Below are 24799 nucleotides of genomic sequence, written 5' to 3'. Positions count from 1 at the left end.
TGCAAGCTTCTTCATCTCCAAGTAACTACTGCACCCTACATCCTTTTGAATCTGTTTAGTGTATTCATCTCTTGGCCTTCCTCTACAATTTTTACCCTCCACGCTGTGCTCCAATACCAAATTGGTGACCCTTCGATGCCTCAGAACAAGTCCTACCAACCGATCCCTTCTCCTAGTCAAGTTGTGCCACAAATTCTTGTTGTCCCCAATTCTATTCAGTACCTCCTCATTAGTTACATGATCTATCCATCTAATCTTCAGCATTCTTCTGCAGTACCACATTTCGAGGGCTTCTATTCTCTTCTTGTCTAATCTATTTATCATCCGTGTTTCACTTCCATACATGGGTACATACCATACAAAAACTTTCAGAAAAGACTTCCTGACACTTAAATCTATACTCAGAGTTAACAAATTAATCTTCCTCAGAAATGCTTTTCTTGCCATTGCCAGTCTACATTTTATATCCTCTCTACTTCGACCATCATCACTTATTTTGCTCCCCAAATAGCAAAACTTATCTACTACTTTTAAGTGTCTCATTTGCTAATCTGATTCCCTCAGCACAACATGATTTAATTAGACTACATTCCATTATCCTTGTTTTGCTTTTGTTTATGTTCGTCGTATATCCTCCTTTCAAGACACCATCCATTCTGTTCAACTGCTTTTCCAGGTCTTTTGCTGTCTCTGACAGAATTACAGTGTCATCGGCAAACCTCAAAGTTCTTATTTCTTTTCCATGGATTTTAAGTCCTGACCCAAATTATTCTTTTGTTTCCCTTACTGCTTGCTCAATATACAGATTGAATAACATTGGGGATAGGCTACAACCCTGTCTCACTCCCTTCCCAACCACTGCTTCCCTTTCATGCCCCTCGACTCTTACAACTGCCATCTGGTTTCTGTACAAATTGTAAATAGCTTTCACTCCCTGTATTTGACCCCTGCCACGTTCAGAATTTGAAAGAGAATATTCCAGTTGACATTGTCAAAAGCTTTCTCTAAGTTTACAAATGCTAGAAATGTAGATTTGTCTTTCCATAATCTATCTTCTAAGATAAGTTGTAGGGTCAGTATTGCCTCATGTGTTCCAACATTTCTACAGAATCCAAACTGATCTTCCCCAAGGTCGGCTTCAACCAGTTTTCATATTCGTCTGTAAAGAATTTGTGTCAGTATTTTGCAGCCGTAACTTATTAGGCTGATAGTTTGGTTATTTTCACACCTGTCAGCACCTGCTTTCTTTGGGGTTGGAATTATTATATTCTTCTTGAAGTCTGAGAGCATTTCACTTATCTCAAACATCTTGCACACAAGATGGTAGAGTTGTTTCGACTTAGGTCTTTGAGTGCTCTATCAAATTCTTCACCCAGTATCATATCTTCCATTTCATCTTCACTTACATCCTCTTCCATTTCCATAATATTGCCCTCAAATACACCGCCCTTGTTGAGACCCTCTTTATACTCCTTCCATCTTTCTGCTTCCCCTTCTTTGCTTAGAACTGGCCTTCCTTCTGAGCTCCTGACATTCATAAAAGTGGTTCTCTTTTCCCCAAAGGTCTCTTTAATTTTCCTGTAGACGGTATCTATCTTTCCCCTAGTGAGATATGCTTCTACATTCTTACATTTGTCCTCTAACCATCTGTGCTTAGCAATTTTGAACTTTGTGTCGATCTCATTTTTGAGACATTCGTATTCCATTCTGCCTGCTTCATTTACTGCATTTTGACATTTTCTTTTTTTATCAATTAAATTCAATATCTCTTCTGTTACCCAAGGATTTCTATTAGCTCTCGTCTTTTTACCTACTTGAGCCTATGCTGCCTTCACTATTTCATCTCTCATAGCTACCCATTCTTCTTCTACTGTATTTCTTTCCCCCATTCTTGTCAGTCGTTCCTTAATGCTCTCTCTGAAACACTCTACAACCTCTGGTTCTTTCAGTTTATTCAGGTCCCGTCTCCATAAATTCCCACCTTTTTGCAGTTTCTTCAGTTTTAATCTACAGTTCATAACCAATAAATTATGGTCAGAGTCCACATCCGCCCCTTGAAATGCCTTACAATTCGAAACCTGGTTCCTAAGTCTCTGTCTTACCATTATGTAATCTATCTGAAATCTTTCAGTGTCTCCAGGCCTCTTCCAAGTATACAACCATCTTTCATGGTTCTTAAACCAAGTTTTAGCTGTGACTAAGTAATGCTCTGTGCAAAATTCTACCAGTCAGCTTCCTCTTTCAATCCTTACCGCCATTCCATGTTCACCTACTATGTTTCCTTCTCTTCCTTTTCCTACTATCGAATTCCAGTGCCCCATGACTATTAAATTTTCATCTCCCTTTACTTTCTGAATAATTTCTTTTATTTCATCTTACATTTCCTCAATCTCCTCATTACCTGCGGAACTAGTTGGCATATAAACTTGTACTATTGTGGTGGGTGTTGAAATATGCTCACTATTTTTTATTTACTTAAATTTGGCATATTTCGTGACACTTCCTTTTCTGTGAAATTTTACAAGGTGATACATGTCTTGGCTTCAGTTGTCTAGTGGAAGTATGATTCCACAATGCAGTTTCGTCGGCTGCAGAAATGACCTGGTTCAATGCGTTTGCCTCATTTTTGGTGCTTCAAATACCATTTCTTCGAATGTGGTTTCTTCTTAAAGTTTATATAAAAAAAAGTAGTAACATAATTCACTTTTTCCTGTTCACTAGCAAATTATTTATGACGGCGACCTGCACATTGTTCTACCGTCAACACAAACCAAGAGCTCACTGCCGGCTGACTACAGTCAAAGACGACTCCAGTGTCAAAGACATTTTACACAACACACAAGCTTCCACTTGTAATCAGTCTCTTTGATATTCTTCGTCACATTTACTAATAGTAATCAATATGCTTTCACTCTCAAAAATATAAGTAAATTAACATATAATAAGGCAAATTATAATAAAAAATTCTGACAAAAAATATAAGAAAACATTTACAATTTGGTATCGACAAATCCGGTAGAAAATAACACATCTCCCAGATCCATTACAACTGCTCCCCAGGGCTTTTGTTGTTATGAACATATACAACAAAATCCCGACCACACTCAGTAATGGATCTGTATTACACAATTAGTACATTAATGATGCAGTCTGATAACCTCTTCCAAATTTGGACTCTTTGAATCTGTGGACTTGTTACTGGCTGTTGTTGCAATGATACTTCCCCATCAATCTCATACACAAAAATTCAAGTAAAGAAATTATTTAACATGACAAATATACATGGTATAAAACATACATGAGAAATATTCTAACATACAGCATACAGACTGAAAATAATAGAAAGGTATGAAAATAATAGAAAGGTAAAACTCATTTGCTAGAATAAGATATCTACAATCACTTCCTTGGTCACACTGTGCCAACTGGTTCTCACAATTAATTTTTTTTTCCATATTAATGTTAATTTCATTTTGCTTACATATTGTACAATAAAAAATGATACTGGACATATATAGAGTAGTGTTTTTTTTCTATATATTTGCCTTTTATATATTTTTACTTCTGATTTTCTTTTTGTATTTTTTCTTGTTTTTTTTGGTTTGTATATTTTTTTGCTTATGATTTTCTTTTTAAATTTTTTATATATATTTTTTACTCATGTTTTTTATTTTGTATTTATTTATTTATTTATTTATTTTGCAATTATTTATGTACATTTGCCTCTCTACTACAATATTACTACAAGTCACATTCTTGTGAAGAGTACTTTCGCTCCCCACATCAGCATAAAGAACAATAAATTGCTCATATATCATGAGGCTTTATCTAAAATTGGTTTTGAAACTTATACCTTTGCATGCATGTCCTCACATGCATGCCTTCACCCACAGGGAAGACTTATCTTCCAAAAAAATAGAAAAATTCAGAAATGCTCACTATGGAGACTTTTTTGTAAAAAAGTAAAAATAAATTTTTCTCTCATTCTTTGTTACAACAGTGTTTTTTCATCAGTTTCAATTAACATGTGACTTCAAATTATTAATTTATACATGCAAATATACATACTTGGTTGTACAGGTAGTTTTTGTTCTAACAAGCATATTCCAGTGGAGGACTTTTGTTTTACATGATAAAAGGTTATTTAAATTTTGAAATTATGATTTCTGTTTATATAGTTTCAAAGAGACAACATTCCTGAGACCAAATTATTTCTTTGACTTAGAGTACACCAAGTGATAAGCATTAGTGTGTGGATTTTCTATGATTTCAAAAGGTCCAATATAGATATCAAAGAATTTTTTAATTTCTGAAGGTAACATTCTTGATTTTTCATGAGATTTGACCAGAACAAGATCCCCAATTTTGAAAGTGGTTAATTTTACCCTATTGTTATGTCTTTTATTCCTCTTTTCCCCTTGTTCCCTCATAGTTTCCCTGACAATATCTTCTCTCTCTTGCATAGTTAAAGGTGTACATTTAGGAAATTCAATAAGTTCTGATATAAGATTTGGAGGTCTGATATTAAACATAATCTCATACGGTGAAAATCCTGTGGAACTATGTTGAAGGCTATTCATAATATCTTCAAAATTTCGAATGTGCTCAAACCAGGTTGGATGTTTATGGCTACAATAGGTTCTACAAAGTCTCCCAATTTCCCTCATATATCTTTCTGCAGGATTGGTGGATGGAGAATAAACAGATATAAGTATATGCTTCAATTTTGATCTTTCAATAAACTTTTTCCAAATTTTAGAGGTGAACTGTGAACCATTCTCTGATAATATACCGTATTTACTCAAATCTAAGCCACACTCGAATCTAAGCCACACCTGAGAAATGAAACTCGAAATCAAGGAAAAAAAATTTCCCGAATCTAAGCCGCACCTGAAATTTGAGACTCTAAATTCAAGGGGAGAGAAGAGTTTTAGGCCGCACCTCCAAATCGAAACAAAGTTGGTCTATTGTAATATGAAACACAATTTAGGTCGAATGAATGACAATACAGCTACAGTTGTTTGGTTTGAGTCGTAAGCTTAGCAGTTAGCTTTACCAGGTAGCCATTGCTATGCGTCAGGCGCTCCGTCTGTATTTATACGGGTACCCTTCCTTTTTCGCGTGCTTCGTCTGGTTTGAATTGATTGCTTATTTTTCTTTGATCTGATAAGTGCCGTTCTCTTTGTTATAGGTGTTTACGTCACTCTAAGCTGAAAATGCATTACTGTGCTGTGTCATGCATTGTTTGTCGCATGCTGATAATGAGTGTTTACGACCTGTCGCCTTACGACCTGTCGCCGCTCGCGGCATGGCTTGCTCTTGTGCATGCTACCGCCGCTTTTTTTTTTTTTTTTTTTTTTTTTTTTTTTTTTTTTTTTTTTTTTTTAAGGAATCGTCTTATTGACGAAACAATGGCAAGAGACTGCTATTTGCTGTTACTTACAATACTGCTTTCTTTGATAATGATCAACAAGAACCAAATAATAGACTGCATATGATAGAAGATGTTCTGAATGAGAGTTTAGCGGAAATTTTTCTCCATTTGAAAATCTTTGCAGATGCCTCTTTAGTACATTAAATTCTGCACAGAACTTAGAGTCATCTTAGATTTAAAAATCTAGTCAATTGCCGTGCTTCATTTCTGACTGTATCACTATTAGGCATAAGAATAATACGAATATAAACATGACATGATATTTATATTCTTCCGCCTTTGCTGTTGTCTCACTCTAGTTTCGTAATTTATTAGGCAGACAGGATTTAAATGAGATAGCAGCAAACATGAAAGAATACATGGCAAAATGTTTATATTCGTATTATTCTTATGGTAAAGAGAATACTGCATGTGATTCACAATTCATAATAGTTCCTATTAGCAACCATCTCTTCTCACAGGTAGAAAAAAAATTCAGAAATCAGAATGTAGAGTTGGCCATATTGACAAACATCCCAAACAGTCTTGCCAGTCAGATTTTCGTAGTACATTGAAATGCTGCTGCATTCGAAGATGAACAAAACGGAATTTGTATTTAGTTCGTTGGATAATGTATGAAAATGCAGTGGTTGAAACTCGTGGCGGAGAAAAAAAGCTCGTCTTCCAACTTTCTTTTTTAATTTATTTACTGACCCAGAGGTTTTGGCGCCAGTATTTAGCTTTGTGCATGCAAAGCATGCCTGCGTAGTGCTACATATATTTGACGGCAGAAGTTAGTTGTGGCGGCACCTACCAACATTTTTCAGAACTTCCGCTTACTTTGCACTTGATTCTAAGCCGCAGGTGGTTTTTTGGATTACAAAAACCGGAAAAAAAGTGCGGCTTAGATTCGAGTAAATACGGTAGCTTTTGGTTTTCCCACCTGTGCAAAATAATCTCTTTCAATTTTTATTATAATTTCATGGCTAGTAGCTTTTTTCACTGGATATAGTTTAATTAATTTTGAAAATACATCTACCATAACAAATATGTAACAGTGACCACCTTTACTCTTTGGTAACATTCCATATAAGTCCACAGCGATAAGATCTAAAGGTTTTTCCGGAATAATGTTTTGCATGTCTCCACCACGTCTTTGATTGCTCACTTTAACTCTCTGACATTTGTCACAGGTTGCCAATTCTTTTCTTACCTTCTTTCCAATATTGTAAAAATAAGCGTTTTCTTGTATCTTTTGAATGTGCTTCTGTACCCCACAATGACCAAAACTTTCATGTATGTAAATAATCAGCGTTTCTGCATCTGCCTCTGGCCAACACAGTTTCCAATTATCAGAATCTACACCTGTTCTCCGAAATAAAATCCCGTTATGTAATTTGCAAAATTTATCAAGTTTCTCATGCCCCTTCTTGCCTAAACATTCTTTGATTAATTTCCAACTTTGATCTAAATTTTGATTTTTCCTAATTTTGTTACACACAGTTCTAATTGTTTTCTCATTTTCCACCCCTTTCAGGTATCTACTTTTAAATTGCTTTTCCTCCTCTTTTTCAAAAATCTCCTTTTCTCCCCCAATTGGTAATCTTGAAAGTGAATCAGCTACTACATTCTCAGAACCTTTTATGTGCTTGATTTCAAAGTCAAACTGTTGCAGAAATATTGCCCATCTGGTCAATCTACTGAGGTATAATTTGCACTCTTGTAAGTAACTCAAAGCTATGTGATCCGAAAATACTATGGTTTTATGTCCAATAAGGTAAATTCTAAATTTTGTAAAAGCCCAATGAATTGCCAAAAGTTACTTCTCTGTGACTGTATAATTTTTCTCATGCTTGAGCAACATTCTGCTTGCAAATGCTATGGTACAATGTATCTCAACTCCATTCTCTACTCTTTCTTGAAATAACTCTGCTCCAAGCCCATAATTACTGCTATCAGTGTTCAAGCAAAATGGTACATTAAAATCAGGCCTGTGTAATAAGTGTTGCATCCTCAACTCTTGCTTAATTTTATCAAACTCTTCCTGACAACTTTTATCCCAAACCCGAACAGTGTTTTTCTTAAGTAACTGACTTAAACATGGTGCATTCAGACTCTGATCACTTACATGTTTTCGGTAATAATCGCATAACCCAAAGAACGACTTTAATTGTTTTTTAGTCTTAGGAACAGGAATTTCTGAAATTGCTTTAATTTTTTCTGGATCTGCCAAAATTCCCTTGTCTGTGACAACATGACCCAAAAATTTTAATTCAAAAACTGCAAACTTACATTTCTCTAATATCAATGTCATCCTCCCTTTTCTAAGTTTTTCACAAACTGACTTCAAAATCAAAAAATGTTCCTCCCAATTTTGCCCTGTAACAAAAATGTCATCTACATAAATTATCAGTTTAGATGCAAGTTCTTTGCCCCAGTACATGATCCAAAGCTCTTATAAATTCGGAAACAGAAGAATTTGACCCAAATGGCACAACACAATATTGGTAACTATTACCATTGTACAAGAAAGCAGTATATTTTCTAGAATTAACAGAAAGTGGTACCCGATGAAAACCTGAAGTTAGATCCAAACTTGACATATATTTTATATCAGTATGTTTATAGAGTAACTCATCAGTATTTTTGGGATGGTCTGTCTGTCTGAACAAAATTTTGTTTAAGTGTCTAGAGTCCAAAACCAATCTTACTCCACCATCTTTTTTCGAAACTACTACTAGAGGATTATTATATGCACTGATACTCCTTTCTATTATATTACATCCTTCCATCTTTTTTAGCTCTTTCTCAACAGCAGGTCTTTTTGATATTGCAATACTGTATGGTTTTATGAAAAATGGTTCATGAGGTTTTACCTGAAGCTCACACTGATAACCCTTTACCCTACCAGGTATGTCACTGAAAACATCACTGTATTCCCACAGCAGATTTTCTAACTGTTGTTTTTGCTCCCCAGATAAATTTTGTGTTTCTGAAATTTTCAAATTTACTAAATTCCCAAATTCAACATCATCAGTATCAAATCTATGAATTTCAATATTCTCCAATCTATTTTCTTTTAGTAAATTGATACTGTCAAAATTTCCATTACTCTGATCACCAAGTGTGTTCACAAAATTTTTCTGAATGTATTCCCTTTCACTAGTTTCCATCAAAAGTTTTCTTCCAACCCAATCAAATGCTGTATTTACTTTTACTATCCAATTCATACCCAAAAGAAAATCTTCATTAAATTCCTGAATTACAAAACATCCATGTGTGAACAACTTGCCTTCAATTAAAAATGTCACTAAAGCCTGGCTTTTTACCAGTTTATTGCTCTTCCCAGTAGCACCTTTTATCTTTACCCCAACAACTGGCATTTCAACATAATCTTTCCCCACTTTCAATTTCTTGCTTAACCTTTCAGATATTCCTGAGATCTCACTTCCTGTATCAATTAAACATTTACCAATCCATGACCCAATTTGAACTTTTATATAAGGACTGCAAAACTGATCACTTTTCTCAGAACCTGTATCCTCATGTAATAAATCACTTTCAATTTCCCCAAACCTATACTTATCAGAATCATATGGTATATCATTACATGTATTATTTGTCACAGTTATAAAATTTGCACAAGATACAAAATTGTCATTAGTACTCTCTATTATCTTGAATAGCCAAGAATTTTCATCCAAATCACATTGTATACTATTGAAGTACTTATCCTTCAGCTTTTCAAAAATAAAATATCTCATCTTTTTCCACCACTCAGGACATATAGTTTCACATACATTAATAAGCATCTTCCTAAAGTTCTTGTCAAAAGAAATAGTTTACTGTTCAGCCATAGATTCATAAGAAATGCGTGTGTGTCATTAGTATCTGTAAATGTTTCACTTAGGCTAGAAGTTATACATGTGTCATCATTATCTGTGTAGTCAGATTCCTTACCAACAATATCAAAATTCACACTTTCACATACACCCTGCTTGCGAGCCTTATTCATCCTGGTAACATCCCTGGGAATTTCTATAATATTCTCACTATTTAATCCATTTTCAACCATGTGTATACCCAACTCCCTATTTAAGCTAATGAAACACCTTTCCTCAACATCATCATCAATACCATTACCATCATTATCAACTTTATCATCAACATCATTATCATTATACATATTCAGGTCGTACACATTCAAATTATCCCCTAAAATATTATTTCCCCTTTCTAAAGTTACCAGATCCCTTTCACCAATATTTTCATTCTCACAGCGTGCATTCTCTCTTTCATTCTCACACATCTCTGAACTACTACAAATTACATCATCTGACAAAGTGTTGTTCTTTTCTGCCCAAGTGTAAAACCCTGTCAAATTAAATGAATCACAATTACTTTTATCTACTGTACGTTCTTGTTTACTGAAAATTTTATCTTTATCAATATCATCATTATTTTCCTCCTGAAATTTTTTCAATAAGTAACAACTAATAACCTCATGTGATAGCTTAGGTTTGGAACTGTCATGTTTGGGTTTATGATAGTCACATTCATTGGTCCTTTCATCATGCTCACCTTCTGCCTCAACCTTGCGGACCTTCAAGGGGGCGTCTGCTCGTTTTTTATTTCCTGAATTGCAACTGGTTCCTGTTTGAACTGCTGATTGTAGTTCTGCCAATGTCTCTGATCAACATTTCTGTTCCCATTCCTATGCCAAACATTACCTGATTGTTGGTAGTTTCTATTGTACTGATCTCTATCAAAATTTCCGTGATTTTGATCCCTAAAATGTTCTCTATTTTGTTGATTATTTCCGCGAAAATCTTGTTCTTGTTTTGGATGTGGGAGGGGTGGGAAGGATAGTGGGCAGGACATTACTCATTTCAGGGCATGACGAGAGATATTTGAAACCCTGGTGGAGAATGTAATTCAGATGCACCAGTCCCGGGTGGTATGGAGTTACAAGGGGAATGCTCCTCTATGTCCAGACGGTAGGACTTGGGGGGGGGGGGGGGGTTGGGTTAGTGCGAGACTTTAAAGATAAGGCACGGGATATTTGTTTTTGTAGGTTGGGATGATAATTACAGTCAGTGAAGGCTTCGGTGAGATCCTCGGTATATTTTGAGAGGGACTGCTCGTCACTGCTGATGCGACAACCATGAGCAGCTAGGTTGTACGGAAGGGACTTCTTGGTATGGAACGGATGGCAGCTATCTAAGTGGAGATATTGCTGGTGGTTAGTACGTTTGATATGGATGGATGTACTGATGTAGCCATCTTTGAGGTGTTGAGTAGGACCAGGTGAAGCAAATGGGGGGGGGATTAGTAGTTGAAGTGCTGGAGGAAAATGGATAGTGTGTCCTCACCTTCAATCCAGATAGCAAAGATGTCATCAGTGAATCTGAATCAAGTGAAGTGTTTAGGATTCTGTTTTTTTTTTTTTTTGAAGGATTGGTCTAGATGGCTCATCAATAGGTTGGCATAGGATGGTGCCATATGGGTGCCCATAGCTGCACCCCAGATTTGTTTGTGGGTAATGCCTTCAGAGGAGAAATAATTGTGGGTAAGGATATAGTTGGTCATGGCGACTCGGAAGGAAATTGTTGGTTTGGTGTCCATAGGGCGTTGGGAAAGATGGTGTTCAATAGTGGTAAGACCATGGGAATTAGGAATGTTAGTGTACAGGGAGGTGGCATCAATAGTGACGAGCAGGGCTCTGAGTGGTAAAGGGACAGGAAGTGTGGAGGGTCGGTGGAGGAAATACTTGGTATCTTTTATATAGGGGGCTAGGTTCTGGGTAATAGGTTGAAGATGTTGGTCTGTGAGAGCAGAGATTCTCTCAGAGGGGGGGGGGGGGGGGGGGGGGGGCACAGTAATCGGCCACCATGGGGCGTCCTGGGTGGTTAGGTTTATGGACTTCATGAAGGATGTAGAAGGTAGGAGTGCAGGGAGTGGTAGGGGTGAGTAGACAGATAGACTCCGGAGAGAGGTTCTGGGTTGGGCCTAAGGATTTGAGTAGTGACTGGAGATCCTGCTGGATTAATGGAATGGGGTCACTGTGCCAAGGTTTGTAGGTGGAAGTATCTGACATCTGGCAGAGTCCTTCCACCAGATAATCCTTGCGGGTCAAAACAACAGTGGTGGCGCCTTTGTCTGTAGGTAGGGTTATAAGGTCGGGATCAGTTTTTGGATGGTGGACAGCAGTTCCTTGTGCAGATGTAAGGTTAGTTTGTGTGTGTGTGTGTGTGTGTGTGTGTGTGTGTGTGTGTGTGTGTGTGTGTGTGTGCGCGCGCGCGCGTAAATATGTCTGTTGTTGGTGAAGGCCATTTGCCGAAAGCTTTAATTGTGAGAGTCTTTTTGTTGTGTCTATCTGCGACTCAGCATCTCGGCTATATGATGAGTGGCAACTTTCCTTCTCATGATATTGTTGCATTCCATCCTCTATTTTCCATTGTTTAGCTATCTATTGATGTGGAAGCTTGTCCAAGTCACAGGTCCTCACTGACTATTGTTCTATCACCTGTAAATACTTGAACTGCTTGTAGGTTTGCAGCTCACCGAACCTTTCATGTATTTTTTATTTCTAAGTAATTTAAATGTTGCTATAAACCTTTTTTTGATCATTTTCATCAACACTCATTGTTTCTCCTCATACTCGCGACAGGTGGATCACTCTCATTCAGGGATGTAAGTGGCGTGCTGCTTCTTTCTAACCTTCCTCAACAAACTCATCTTTCCATCCGAAGAAAAGGACTAGTAATTCTGTTATTTAGGATTTGCGTTTTCACTTTTAAATGTGTGTATTAGCAGCTGCTTAGTGGTCAGCCTGGCTCTCTACCGTGTAGTGGCCCTGAGTTCGATTCCATGTCTGGTCAGTGATTTTATCTGCTTGGGGACTGGGTGTTGTACTGTTCTCATCATCATTTCATCACCACCAATTCATAAGTCACCAAAGTGGTGTCAGATTTAAAAGTGTTGCAGTAGGCAGACGAGCAACTCCAGATGACATCTCGTGCCCAATAATGTCATATGATCACATCATTTCGTTTCAGCAGTACTGGTCAACCACTTTTTCTCCTGTTATTATTATTATTATTATTATTATTATTATTATTATTATTATTATTTCAACTGAATTTTCCTTTAGGTATGTGTAGACACTTACTTCAATGTCTGCAGCTTAAAAATAAGTGAAGGCAGTGGAATGTGCTGAAAACTTGCTGCTGGAGGCACCACCAGAAAGCACATCGTAATGACTGGCATACTATATTGAAAGTTGTATATTTTTTTAATACACTTGTATTATGAGGGCAGGTCAGGTATCATCGTTAGTTGCTGTGCAAAGAGGACACATATGGAAATGGAATAAGAAAATCCTCTATTAAGAATTGGATGTGCTAAGTAGTGTGATAGAAGTTGTTATGGAAAAACTTGAGCATCCAGTGTCTTCCTGAACAGTGTTACTTTTCTAAAGGCTCAGCAGTTAGAATGAAAATCCAAGTCTTGACAGGGTGTATATGCCCAGGGAAATCCAAGAGAAGTGTGGAAATTTTTTCATCCGGGAGAAACCCAGGAATTTGTTGAATTCCAGGAATTTTTCATTGTTTTAGTTTTCATTTAAATTTTTGTAATTGTGACTGGTGAGAACTGACAGTTCACAAAGAATTTTACTTTAGCATGAAAGTGCAGAATAATACTGCAGCAATAAAGCATAAATGAGAGAATAATACCAAAATAAAACACCATTTACAACAACAAAAGAAAGTACACACAAAAGTGTCTGCTGACAGGAAAATGTGTCAAAGGCATTAGGGCAAAGACTGTGCAATACAACAAACTGTTTTCGATTAATATGATAGCTGAACTGTTTACAGTTTGAACAGGTCACAGGAAAACATTGTGAATGGTGGTTTGCGGGAATTACTTTCAAAATAAATTTTCTTTTGTACAGAATGAATTATGTTAGATGTGAGTGTGTTCAGTGAATTTCTTAAACCACAGAGTGTTCGACAGTCATTCAAAACTTATCACTTACAGTTTTAAACATGGCTGTCTCTCAGCAACCGTATATAAGTTTCAGGATAGGAATCACATGGCCAACCAGTTGTAAATAACATTGACGTAGATTTTGACACCTCTAGGAATGTCTTTATCAGAATGAAATTTTAAGAAATCCTATAAAACAATACATAGAAAATTAAGCTTGACAAAATTACTAACCAAGATGACAATTTTCGTGGCATAAAAGGTTATTTACATAAAATTGCATTGTGAGGAAGCAGTGGTGAAAGTTTTGAACAGATATGGTTAGATCAAAAATTAAACATGTGCAATTCTTTGGCATTGATGCCTTGCTAGGAACATCATCAGACTGATCAACCCAGTGGCTTACATTGCTGTCACAAAAGCAATACAAGCTGCACCGCCTATCTGGCGTTGACAGTGAAATGTGCCCATTTGAGACATTGTAATAGAAGTAATTGAATTAAGCAACACTTAATTATAAAAACAAAATACAAAGTAAGAGAGCTTAAAGTACTTTTGTAAATACAAAGGAGTCAAGTAAATTAAGTATAACAGAGCCATCTGTTAGGCTATACAGAAATTACCATTATGTAAAACACAGGACATTAATGAATATTTATACAAACAGCTGCACAATCCAAGAAATATCTGCATGAAGTTAACTTTAGCAGCATACATCTATGAGATTTGAAGAAAAAGATGTTTTGGAATTATAGGTGGGAAACCATAGTAAAAAAAATAAAGGAATCAAAATTCTGCAAGTAGTGTATTAAAGCCATGGAAAAAAATTTTGTTACATAGTTGTAACTATTCATTGAGGACAAGCCCATCGTTCTTGGAAATAGGCTTGAAAATCTCCACCTCTTCAAGTACATATAGCCTATGACCTTTCCTTTATGTATGCAAAATAGAAATTTCTTCAGCACTTTTCAGTTTGTGGCCGGAAATTAACAGATGATCAGCAAAAGTGGAATGATGTAGATTAGTACCTCTTGTCCCCAATAAATGTTCCTTGTACCTGATGCTGAAAGATCGTCCAGTTTGTCATATATAATTAACAGGACAATATCACAAGTGATTTCATAAATCCCTGAACTGTGTATAGTAGCAACTGTGGGCTTGAGATTGTGAATAAGATATTTTTGCAAGTTATTGTTAGTGGAAAGGGTAACTTTGCATTCTATAGGAAATAGGGCCTAAAATGGATAGAAAAAACTTTTTTTGTGCTTGTTATTGTCAGAAACAGCACTGATGCCTAAAGAATTCACTTTAGCATCCGTTTTAACTTCGAAGATCTTTTTAACTAACGAAAGGTCACACTCTTTTTTAACTGCAATAGTTTTTATTAAATTCATCTCTACATTAAGCTTGTCTCATGACAAAGGTAAAGAAATTGGCTGAACAGAAACATGTCTTTTTAGGGAAAAGAAAGGTTATAGGCTCGACATACTCGAAGAGCTGGAGATTTTCAAGCATATTTCTAAGAACGATGGCCGCATCCTCAGTGAACAGTTACAATTACGTAACTAAAATTTTTTCAGTGGGTCTAATACACCAGTTGCGTAATTGTGATCGCTTTATCTTTTACTATGGTTTCCTGCGTCTACTCCCAAATCATCTTTTTCTTCAAATCTCATAGATGTATGCTACTAAAGTTACATTCATGCATATATTTCTTTGATTGCGCAGCAGCTTGTATAAATATTCTTTAATGTCCTGTGTTTTACATAATAGTAATTTCTGTATGGCTCTGTTATACTTCATTTGCTCGACTGCTTTGAAAAGCAGTATTTTGTTTTCGTAATTAACTGTTTTTTAATTCAGTTATTTCTATTATAATGTCTCAAATGGGCACATTTCACTGTCTGCACCCAATAGGCAGCGCAATTTATATTACTTTCATGGCAGCACTGTAAGCCATTGGGCTGATCAGTCCGATGTTCCTAGCAAGGCATATATGCCAAAGACTTGAACGCGTTTAATTTAAATTTTTGACTCGAGCATATGCGCTCAAAACTTTGGCCACTGCTTTCACGTGATATAATTTTATGTAAGTAACTTTTGTATGCCATGAAAATTGTCATCTGGGTTAGTACGAGGTATGTCCACAAAGTAAGTTCCATTTGGTTATATAAAACAAATGTGTACAGATACAGAAAAAATATTTATTGTACAAAAATCTACAACTGTTAAACTGCTTTTCACAAAGCTTCCAAAATTTTGTAGGCACTTGTATAGTATGGCACAAGTTTTTGTGTGCCTTCTTCATAGAAGGTTGCCACCTGTGTATTCAACAATGTGGTAACAAGTTCTTTCAGCTCTTCATCAGCGTTGAAATGTTGACCACCAAGGCCAGATTTTATGTGAGAAGGGGAGATGCAGAGCCGTGATAGGCACAATAAAAAGATTCACACAATCATAACTTTTGTCACATTCCATCCTGGATTTTCCATTGTTTGAAGGACAGATTTTAGGTGTAAGAAGAGAGAAAAATCGCTAGGAGCGAGCTCCAGGCTGTATGGAGGATGATCAAACATGTCCCAGTTCATCAGTAATCACAGACGGACATCCACTTTGTTCTTCATCATGCACTTGATCATGTCCTTCGTTGAACAGTCTCATTTTGTCCGTAATCGTCGCAGATTTGCCAGTGAATTTCCTTTGGTTTAACTTTCTTTGCATTTAGAAAATGAATCACAGATCTGATTTCACACGTGGCGGCATTTTCAATTACGGCTGACATTATAAAGAAGCACTACAAAGCACATGTCAGCAGCAGCGATCTGAAAATGGCGTACATGTCTTCTCCTTGAGTCAGAGTGACTGCTGCACATGCTCGTAACTGCGATCGTAGCACTGCTGCAGAATGAAACAGAAACAGAACTTACTTTGTGGATGACCCAAGTAATAGTGTCAAACTTAATTTTCTATTCATTATTTTATAAGGTTTCTTAAAATTTCATTCTGATGAAGACATCCTTTGAGGTGTCGAAACCTAGGTCATTGTACCAGACAGTAATTTGTAACCAGTTGGCTGTGTGATTCCTATGCTGAAACTTACCACTTTGAGGACCAGCCACTAAGAAAAATTTTGGGCCCAGAAGCCTACTCATTTATGCCATTATTTAAACTTTTACTGGCACATTTGTATTTGACATGTTGTAAAGGATAATACGTACTAAAAAAGACAAATAATATATGTGAAAGATTAGTTTTCCTTGTAGTTATACTATGTTGTTGTGGTCTTCAGTCCAAAGACCGGTCTGATGCAGCTCTCCATGCTAGTCTCCAGGTAACTAACTGCAACCTACATCCTACTGAATCTGCTTAATCTATTCGTCTCTTGATCTACCTCTACAGTTTTAACCCCCCACACATCCCTCCAGTACTAAATTTACTAAATTAGTGATCCCTTGAGGCCTCAGAATGTGTCCTACCAACCGTGCCACAAATTTCTTCTTCCCCCAGTTCGTCAGTACCTCCTCATTAGTTATATGATCTACCCATCCGATCTTCAGCATTCTTCTGTAGCATCACATTTCAAATGCTTCTTTTTTCTTCTTGTCTAAACTGTGCCATTTGGCTTCTCCCACCCAACACCAGTCCCTCGGAAGTGCGGAGATGGGAACTTGCACTCCAACACATCCTTTCATCCCGCCATCCCCCTGGACTGAACCTACATTAAACAACCTCACACCCATTCACTCTTCAGTCTTCTCCTCTTTTCCTTTCCTCTTTAGCCATTCACACATCTTTTCATCCTACATAGTTGTGTTTATCTTTATACTATATACCTCGTTACTTCTGTATTCATCCTCTTTGGTTTGAAGCTGGCACAGTACTTACAGTAGAATATCTTTGGCTTCCCTCTGACAACCATGCCTCCATCCTTGCTACCCTCCCTGTTTTCAAGTCCCAGTTGCTTCATAACCTGGGTTGTGAGTAACTGAATCCGCTTTCCCTTCTTCCCTTTCTTTCCCCTCTCTCCTCCCTGATGAAGGAACAAAGCTCTGAAAGCTAAGAACGTAAATTTTCTGTTCTGTTTTGTGTCTCTATCGGCTGTACTGAGCTGAGGTAAGTACTAGCCAGCCCCTCTATCTCTTTGTTAGTATTTGTTTCACATCTTTACGTGAGATTTTCCATTAATCATTAAACTGATAGTTTGGTAATTTTCACACCTGTCAACACCTGCTTTCTTTGGGATTGGAATAATTATATTCTTCTTGAAGTCTGAGGGTATTTTGCGTATCTCATATGTCTTGCTCACCAGATGGTAGAGTTTTGTCAGGACTGGCTCTCCCATGGCTGTCAGTATTTCTAATGGAATTTTGTCAACTAATGGAATTTTTCTAATGGAATTTTGTTTCGACTTAAGTCTTCCAGTGCTTTGTCAAATGCTTCACGCAGTATCATATCTCCCTTCTAATCTTCATCTAAGTCCTCTTCTATTTCCATAATATTGCCCTCAAGTACGTCTCCCTCGTATAGACTCTGTATATACTCCTTCCACCTTTAGACCTTCCCTACTTTGCTTAGGACTGCTTTACCATCTTAGGTCTGGGTATTCATACTAGTGGTTCTCTTTTCTCCAAAAGCCTCGTTAATTTTCCTGTAGGAAACAACTATCTTACACCAAGTGATACATGCTTCTACATCCTTACATTTGTCCTCTAGCCATTCCTGCTTAAGCATTTTGCACTTCCTGTCACTCTCATTTTTTAGACATACGTAATCGCTTTCGCCTGCTTCATTTATTGAATTTCTATATTTTATCCTTTTATGGATTAAATTCAATATCTCTTGTGTTACCTGATGATTTCTACTAGCCCTCATCTCTTTGTACACTTGATCCTCTGCTGCCTTCATTATTTTATCTCTCAAAACTACCCATTCTTCTTCTACTGTATTCCTTTCCCCTGTTCTAGTCAACCGTTCCCTAATGCTCCCTCTGAAACACTCTACAACCTCTGGTTCTTTCAGTTTATCCAGCTCCAATCACCTTAAATTTGTTCATTTTTCAGTTTCTCCAGTTTTAATCTGCAGTTCATAACCAATAAATTGTGGTCAGAGTCCACATCTGCTCCTGGACAATTTAAGACCTTGTTCCGAAATCTGTCTTGCCATTAAGTAATCTTTCTGAAACCTTCTGGTCTCTCAGGTTTTGTCCATGTTTACAACCTTCTTTCAAGATTCCTAAACCAAGTGTTAGCTATGACTAAATTATGCTATGTGCAAAATTCTACTGTTCCTTTCCCCAGTCCATATTCACCTACTACATTTCCTTCTCTTCCTTTTCCTGCTATCGAATTTTGGTACCCCATGACTATCAAATTTACATCTCCCTTAACTATTTGAACAATTTCTTTTATCTCATCATACATTTCCTCAATGTCCTCCTTACCTGTGGACCTATTTGGCATATAAACTTGTACTGTTGTGGTGGGTGTGGGCTTCGTATATATCTTGGCTACAATCATTCACTTACTATGTAGTCCATAATGGCTTATCTGCGTTCCTATTTATTTATTCATTATTAAACCTACTCCTGCATTACCCCTATTTGATTTATTATTTATAACCCTGTATTCACTTGATCAGAAGTCCTGGTCCTCATGCCACCAAACTTCACTAATTCCCACTGTATCTAGCTGTAACCTATCCATTTCCCTTTTTAAATTTTCTAGCCTATTGCCCAATTGAGGGATCTGACATTCCACACTCCTATCCGTAGAAATCCAGTTTTGTTTCTCCTAATATGAACATCCTCCTTAGTAGTCCCCACCCAGAGATCCAAATGGGGGACTATTTTACCTCCAGAATATTTTATCCAAGACGATGCCATCATCATTGAACCATATAGTAGAGCTGCATGCCCTTGGAAAATATTGTGACTGTAGTTTCCCCTTGCATTCAGCACAGCAAGGCCATTTTGGTTGATGTTACAAGAGCATGTCACTCAATCATCTAGAGTGTTGCCCCTGCAACTATTGAAAATGCTGCTACCTCTCTTCAGGAGCCACACGTTTCTCTGGCCTCTCAACAGATACCCCTGCATTGTGGTTGCATCTATGGCACTGCTATCTGCGCTGAGACAAGCAAGCTTCCTCACCAGTGGCAAGGTCCATGGTTCTTGGGGGGGGGGGGGGGGGGGGGGTAGGTGGGTGGCACCTATATTGTATGTATATTAATACTACATGTGTATTTAATTTAAACTATTAACTTTTCCTATTTGTGTGTTCAAGCTACTTAATATTGATGTTGCTGTTGGCTGACTACATCACATGTCCTAAGCTCTGAATCTCTGCTGTCATTGGCTTATGGGGTCATGTGATGTGAGCTATGATTGTTTAACAAAGGCACATCGTGTAGCGCAATCTTGATTTCAGTGCTTTGGAAACTACAGTGCTGTATTGCATGGAATTCATATTTTACTTTCATAATGCATAAGATCTTTTCACAATGCATAGTTTTATGCTGGACTTTATTTCCTGTAGTACCGGGAATCTCTATGCCAATGCATGAAACATTTGTTGTTCAGAGGACTGATAAGTTTTGCAGCTCTGAGGTAAAGTATATTGTCACCTAACACAGGAAAAATGCACTTTCACCCGAGAAAAGTGTCTTTTCACACAGGAAAAAGTGTATTTTCCACCAGGAAATCTGGGAAAGATCAGAGAATTCTTTTCTCTTGGCATGTATGCACCCTGCTTGAGCAGCTGGTATTTCAGATATCGTCTTCCTCTGTGGCCATGGTATTAAATTAGATCTTTCAAGACAGGGTCAGAAGAAATTCTCTTGATGGTGGAAGTTAGTTCATTCACCCAATGGCAGCTGCTGCAGAAGAAAATATACTTTGTATTTTGGTGAATAATTGAGATGATATCTACTAAATTATGTTTGGCTTTATCTGTATTGGTTTTGCTACATTTGCCATGTGCACATATTCATTAATTTTTTGTTGCATTCAGCTGTGTACAATCTAGTCTTCTTCATATAACCTTGTTTTCATATGTTAATTGTTCATTTATGTGTGATTCAACAATAAAGTATCCACTACCAACATATTTTTACCTTACTTTATTAATTTGGACATTTATGTAAAGCCAACATCCTCTCTTTTATCTCAAAAAATGTCATGTCACTATCCAAAAGCACATTAAAATACCAAACTTCCGAAGAGTCGGGCATCTGATTAGGAAATACACAAGTATTTTGTGCTTCACTAGTCTAAGCCATCGTACACTACATAGTCCTGAGCTGAGTCAGTTATATTTCAGCTTGTACATAGAACTTAAAGGCGAGAGGGTTGAGAATATATGATGGGAAACTCTGGAAAACAGAAATTTATGTTATGCTCTCAAAACTTTGAGTGGCCCCTCTTATTTGCATGTTTGTCAACAGGAATAAACAATCTCAAATTTGTTTGATTCCTTGTTGTGTGGTGACCCATCAAGGGCGCTAATGCACTGCTTCCTGGACTCGGGTAGGCGCGCTGGTCCTGGATCGAATCTGCCCGGTGGATTAATGGTGAGGGCCAGTGTGCCGGCCATCCTGTATGTGGTTTTTAGGCAGTTTTCCACATCCTCCTTGGTGAATACTGTGCTGGTCCCCATGTCCCACCTCAGTTATGTGACTCGCAGACATCTGAAAACTTTCACACTGTTCCATGGATTACACTAGACGCAGACAACTAGGGTACGCTAATTCCATTCCGGGGATTCAGGGTGGCGGCAGGAATTTCATCCAGCCACCCCTTAACATTAACCTTGCCAAATCCGAACCTGAATATGCCGACTCTTCAAAACTGCAGGATAAAGGCACAAGCAAAAGAAAGAAAGAATTAATTGTTATATGGTGATTGCTTGGCCTTTTTCTCTGTAACAGTTCTTTAGCCTTTATATTTCTGGGCAGAAATAAAACTCACAGTTATCAGTCAAATGTCATTTGGAGAAAAAAAGTCACATTCAAAGTTTTTAAGTCAAGTGTTCGCAAAATGTGGATGATTGATCCCATTTAGTCCTTTGTAACCTGCCGCCAGAAAACATTAAGTAAATGTAGTTGTAGTGAAAATAGTAGTTTTGTTTGTTTGTGGTAAAGGTTCTGATAGAATATTATAATATTTTCATACATTTTCAGAATCTGGATTTTAATACAACCTTTGAAATTTGCTTTGCAGGGGGAAGCTGATGCGAGTTGTAGCTCAGTTTGGGCCATATAGTTGGATTGATTTTGACTGGAAAGCCACATCTAGTCTTGGTCGTTGGATTGCAATGTTGGGAATAATATTGGTGGTAAGTAAAAGCTAGTGGTTGTAGTTTATAAGTAGTTAATAAAGAAGCATTAGAGAAACTAATTATTGGTGTAGGACACAAGACTATTACAGAAAAGTGTGCTATGCTTTACCTCATGTATAGATGAAATGCTGAAATTTAATAGCTATCTTTATCATGAGTGTCTTAAACATGCTGTTCTAAAGGAGAAATGTTGAGTCTCTAGTATTAAACAGACAAACAAATTCTGAAGATTGCTGGCCTTAAAAGAAATGCAAGATAAGATTTACAATGGGAGGAAGCATTAAGTCTCAGTGTGATACGCAAGAATAAATGAATTTTTCCAGGTTCAAACAATTCAGATGAAAGAGAGAAGGAGCTTAAAGTTACAGCTAGTAAGTAGTTTTTGTGGATGCAGAATAAAGCAGCGAGTGAAACTTTATTTAAAGTCAGGATTCGAATCCTGATTTCCTGGTTATTAGGTGGATGCAATAACCACTATGCCACTCTGCCACAGAGTCTTTGCACAACTGCATGGGCTACTCTGCTATGTTTTCCTCCTCGATCCAAATTCCCATTTATACCTCAGCCCACTTGGTATTCTCCCTAAACTCGAACACTATTTGAGACTTGCAAAGGTCTTTGGAATCATATAGAAATATATACACACATACTGAGGTGCTATTCCAATACAATTGAAAGCCTCTGCAATGCTGTTTGAGTTTAGAGAGAATAATGAGTGGGCTGAGGTGTGAATGGGAATTTGGGTTAAGGAGAGAGATGTGCAAAACAACTGTGCCAGGGTGGTGTAATGGTTAGCGCGTCTGCCTAGTGAGCAGGAGACTCAGGTTCAAAACCCAGCCTTTGTACAAATTTTCATTTGTCACTTCATTCTGCATACATTCATCATGGATGTTTGATTTTTGCATAGGTCTCTGGAACCAAGTAGTTTCATTTAATTGGATTTTCATAGTCCACACTATCAAAGGTCTTGATAAAGTCACATAATATATCGAAAAGACAGTTTTTCTTAAGGTTTGCACTTGTGAGGTCAATAAAAATTTCACAGTGCAGAATATTTTACATTAGGTTAACCAAGAAGTAGTGAGCAAATTGTGCCTGGAAAAAAGAGAAAGAATTTTGGTGTAAATCACTTTCCTAAAAATATTTGAAAAATGATCTAAATATTGAAATTGATGTTAACTGGAAATGTATTGCCTACCTCAGGTTTTGTACGTGGATTTAACTACTAGATATTTCACTGTAATCTGAAATAAGCTTTGAATCACTGACTGACTGTGAAGTTTGCTCCAAAGTGGCCATTTCAAGTTAGCACAAGATCTCTTAATACTCTGATAGAGGGACTGTCATAGCCAGTGACCTTCTAGTGATCTACATTTACATATTCGTGATTATCTGCTATTCACAATAAAGTTCCTGGCAGCGGGTTCAATGAACGACCTTCAAGCTGTCTCTCTACAGTTCCATTCTCGAACAGCACGCGGGAAAAAGGAGCACTTAAATTTTTCTGTGCGAGTCCTGATTTCTATTATTTTATCATGATGATCATTTCTTCCTATGTAGGTGGGTGCCAACAGAATGTTTTCACAATCGGAAAAGAAAACTGGTGATTGAAATTTCATGAGAAGATCCCGTCACAACGAAACACGCCTTTGTTTTAATGATTGCCACTCCAATTCACGTATCATATCTGTGACACTATCTCCCCTATTTCGCGATGATACAAAACGAGCTGCCCTTCTTTGTACATTTTGATGTCAACTGTCAGTCCCACCTGATGCGGATCCCACACCGCACAGCAATATTCCAGAATAGGAAGGACAAGCGTAGTGTAAGCAGTCTCTTTGGTAGACCTGTTATACCTTCTAAGTGTTCTGCCAATGAATCGCAGTCTTTGGTTTGCTTTACCCACAATATTATCTATGTGATCGTTCCAATTTAGGTTATTTGTAATTGTAATCCCTAAGTATTTAGTTGAATTTACAGCCTTCAGATTTGTGTGACTTATCACGTAATTGAAATTTAGCTGCTTTCTTGTAGTACTCATGTGAATAACTTCACATTTTTCCTTATTCAGGGTCAATTGCCACTTTTCGCATCATACAGATATCTTATCTAAATCATTTTGCTAGTCGTTTTGATCATCTGATGACTTTACAAGACTGTAAATGACAGCATCATCTGCAAACAATCTAAGACGGCTACTCAGATTGTCTCCTATGTCATTAATATAGATCGGGAACAATAGAGGGCCTATAACACTTCCTTGGGGAATGCCGGATATTACTTCTGTTTTACTCGATGACTTTCCATCTATTACTACGAACTGTGACCTTTCTGAGAGAAAATCACGAATCCAGTCGCACAACTGAGACGATACTCCGTAGGCATGCAGTTTAGTTAGAAGATGCTTGTGACGAACAGTGTCAAAAGCCTTCTGGAAATCTAAAAATATGGATTCAATTTGACATCCCCTGTCGGTAGCACTTATTACTTCATGAGTATAAAGAGCTAGTTGTGTTTCACAAGAACGATATTTTCTGAAACCGTGCTGACTATGTGTAAATAAATCGTTTTCTTCGAGGTACTTCATAATGTTCGAATACAGTATATGTTCCAAAACCCTACTGCAAATCGACGTTAGTGATATACGCCTGTAATTCAGTGGATTACGCCTTCTTCCCTTCTTGGGTATTGGTGTGACTTAAGCAATTTTCCAGTCTTTAGGTACGGATCTTTCTGTGAGTGAGTGGTTGTATATAATTGCTAAATATGGAGCTATTTTATCAGCATACTCTGAGAGGTACCTGACTGGTATACAATCTGCACCGGAGGCCTTGTCTTTATTAAGTGATTTAAGCTGTTTCGTTACTCCGAGGATATCTACGTCTATGTTTCTCATCTTGGCAGTTGTTCTTGATTTGAATTCAGGAATATTTACTCCATCGTCTTTGGTGAAGGAGTTACGGAAAACCGTGTTTAATAACTCTGCTGTAGTGGCACTGTCATCAGTGACTTCACCGTTGTTATCGTGCAGTGAAGGTATTAATTGTGTCTTGCCATT

The 24799-nt window shown here is 37.2% G+C and overlaps 1 protein-coding gene across 2 annotated transcripts in view; it reads left to right on the top strand.

Annotated features, from left to right (window-relative positions):
* LOC124795350 (phosphatidylserine synthase 2-like) overlaps nucleotides 1-24799 on the top strand; it is a 232675-nt gene that overhangs the window by 67462 nt on the left and 140414 nt on the right. For both annotated transcript variants that reach the window (XR_007016680.1, XM_047259338.1), the window contains exon 7: nucleotides 21621-21735. Coding sequence is in view for 1 of the 2 variants with exons in the window: in XM_047259338.1 (XP_047115294.1) it covers nucleotides 21621-21735 (115 nt within the window). In the remaining variant the exon portion in view is untranslated. The remainder of the gene's footprint in view (nucleotides 1-21620; nucleotides 21736-24799) is intronic.

This window comes from Schistocerca piceifrons, chromosome 4 (assembly GCF_021461385.2).
Source record: "Schistocerca piceifrons isolate TAMUIC-IGC-003096 chromosome 4, iqSchPice1.1, whole genome shotgun sequence".
NCBI lineage: Eukaryota > Metazoa > Arthropoda > Insecta > Orthoptera > Acrididae > Schistocerca > Schistocerca piceifrons.
The sequence above is the reverse complement of the archived record's forward strand: the minus strand, read 5'-3'. Positions and strand labels throughout refer to the sequence as shown.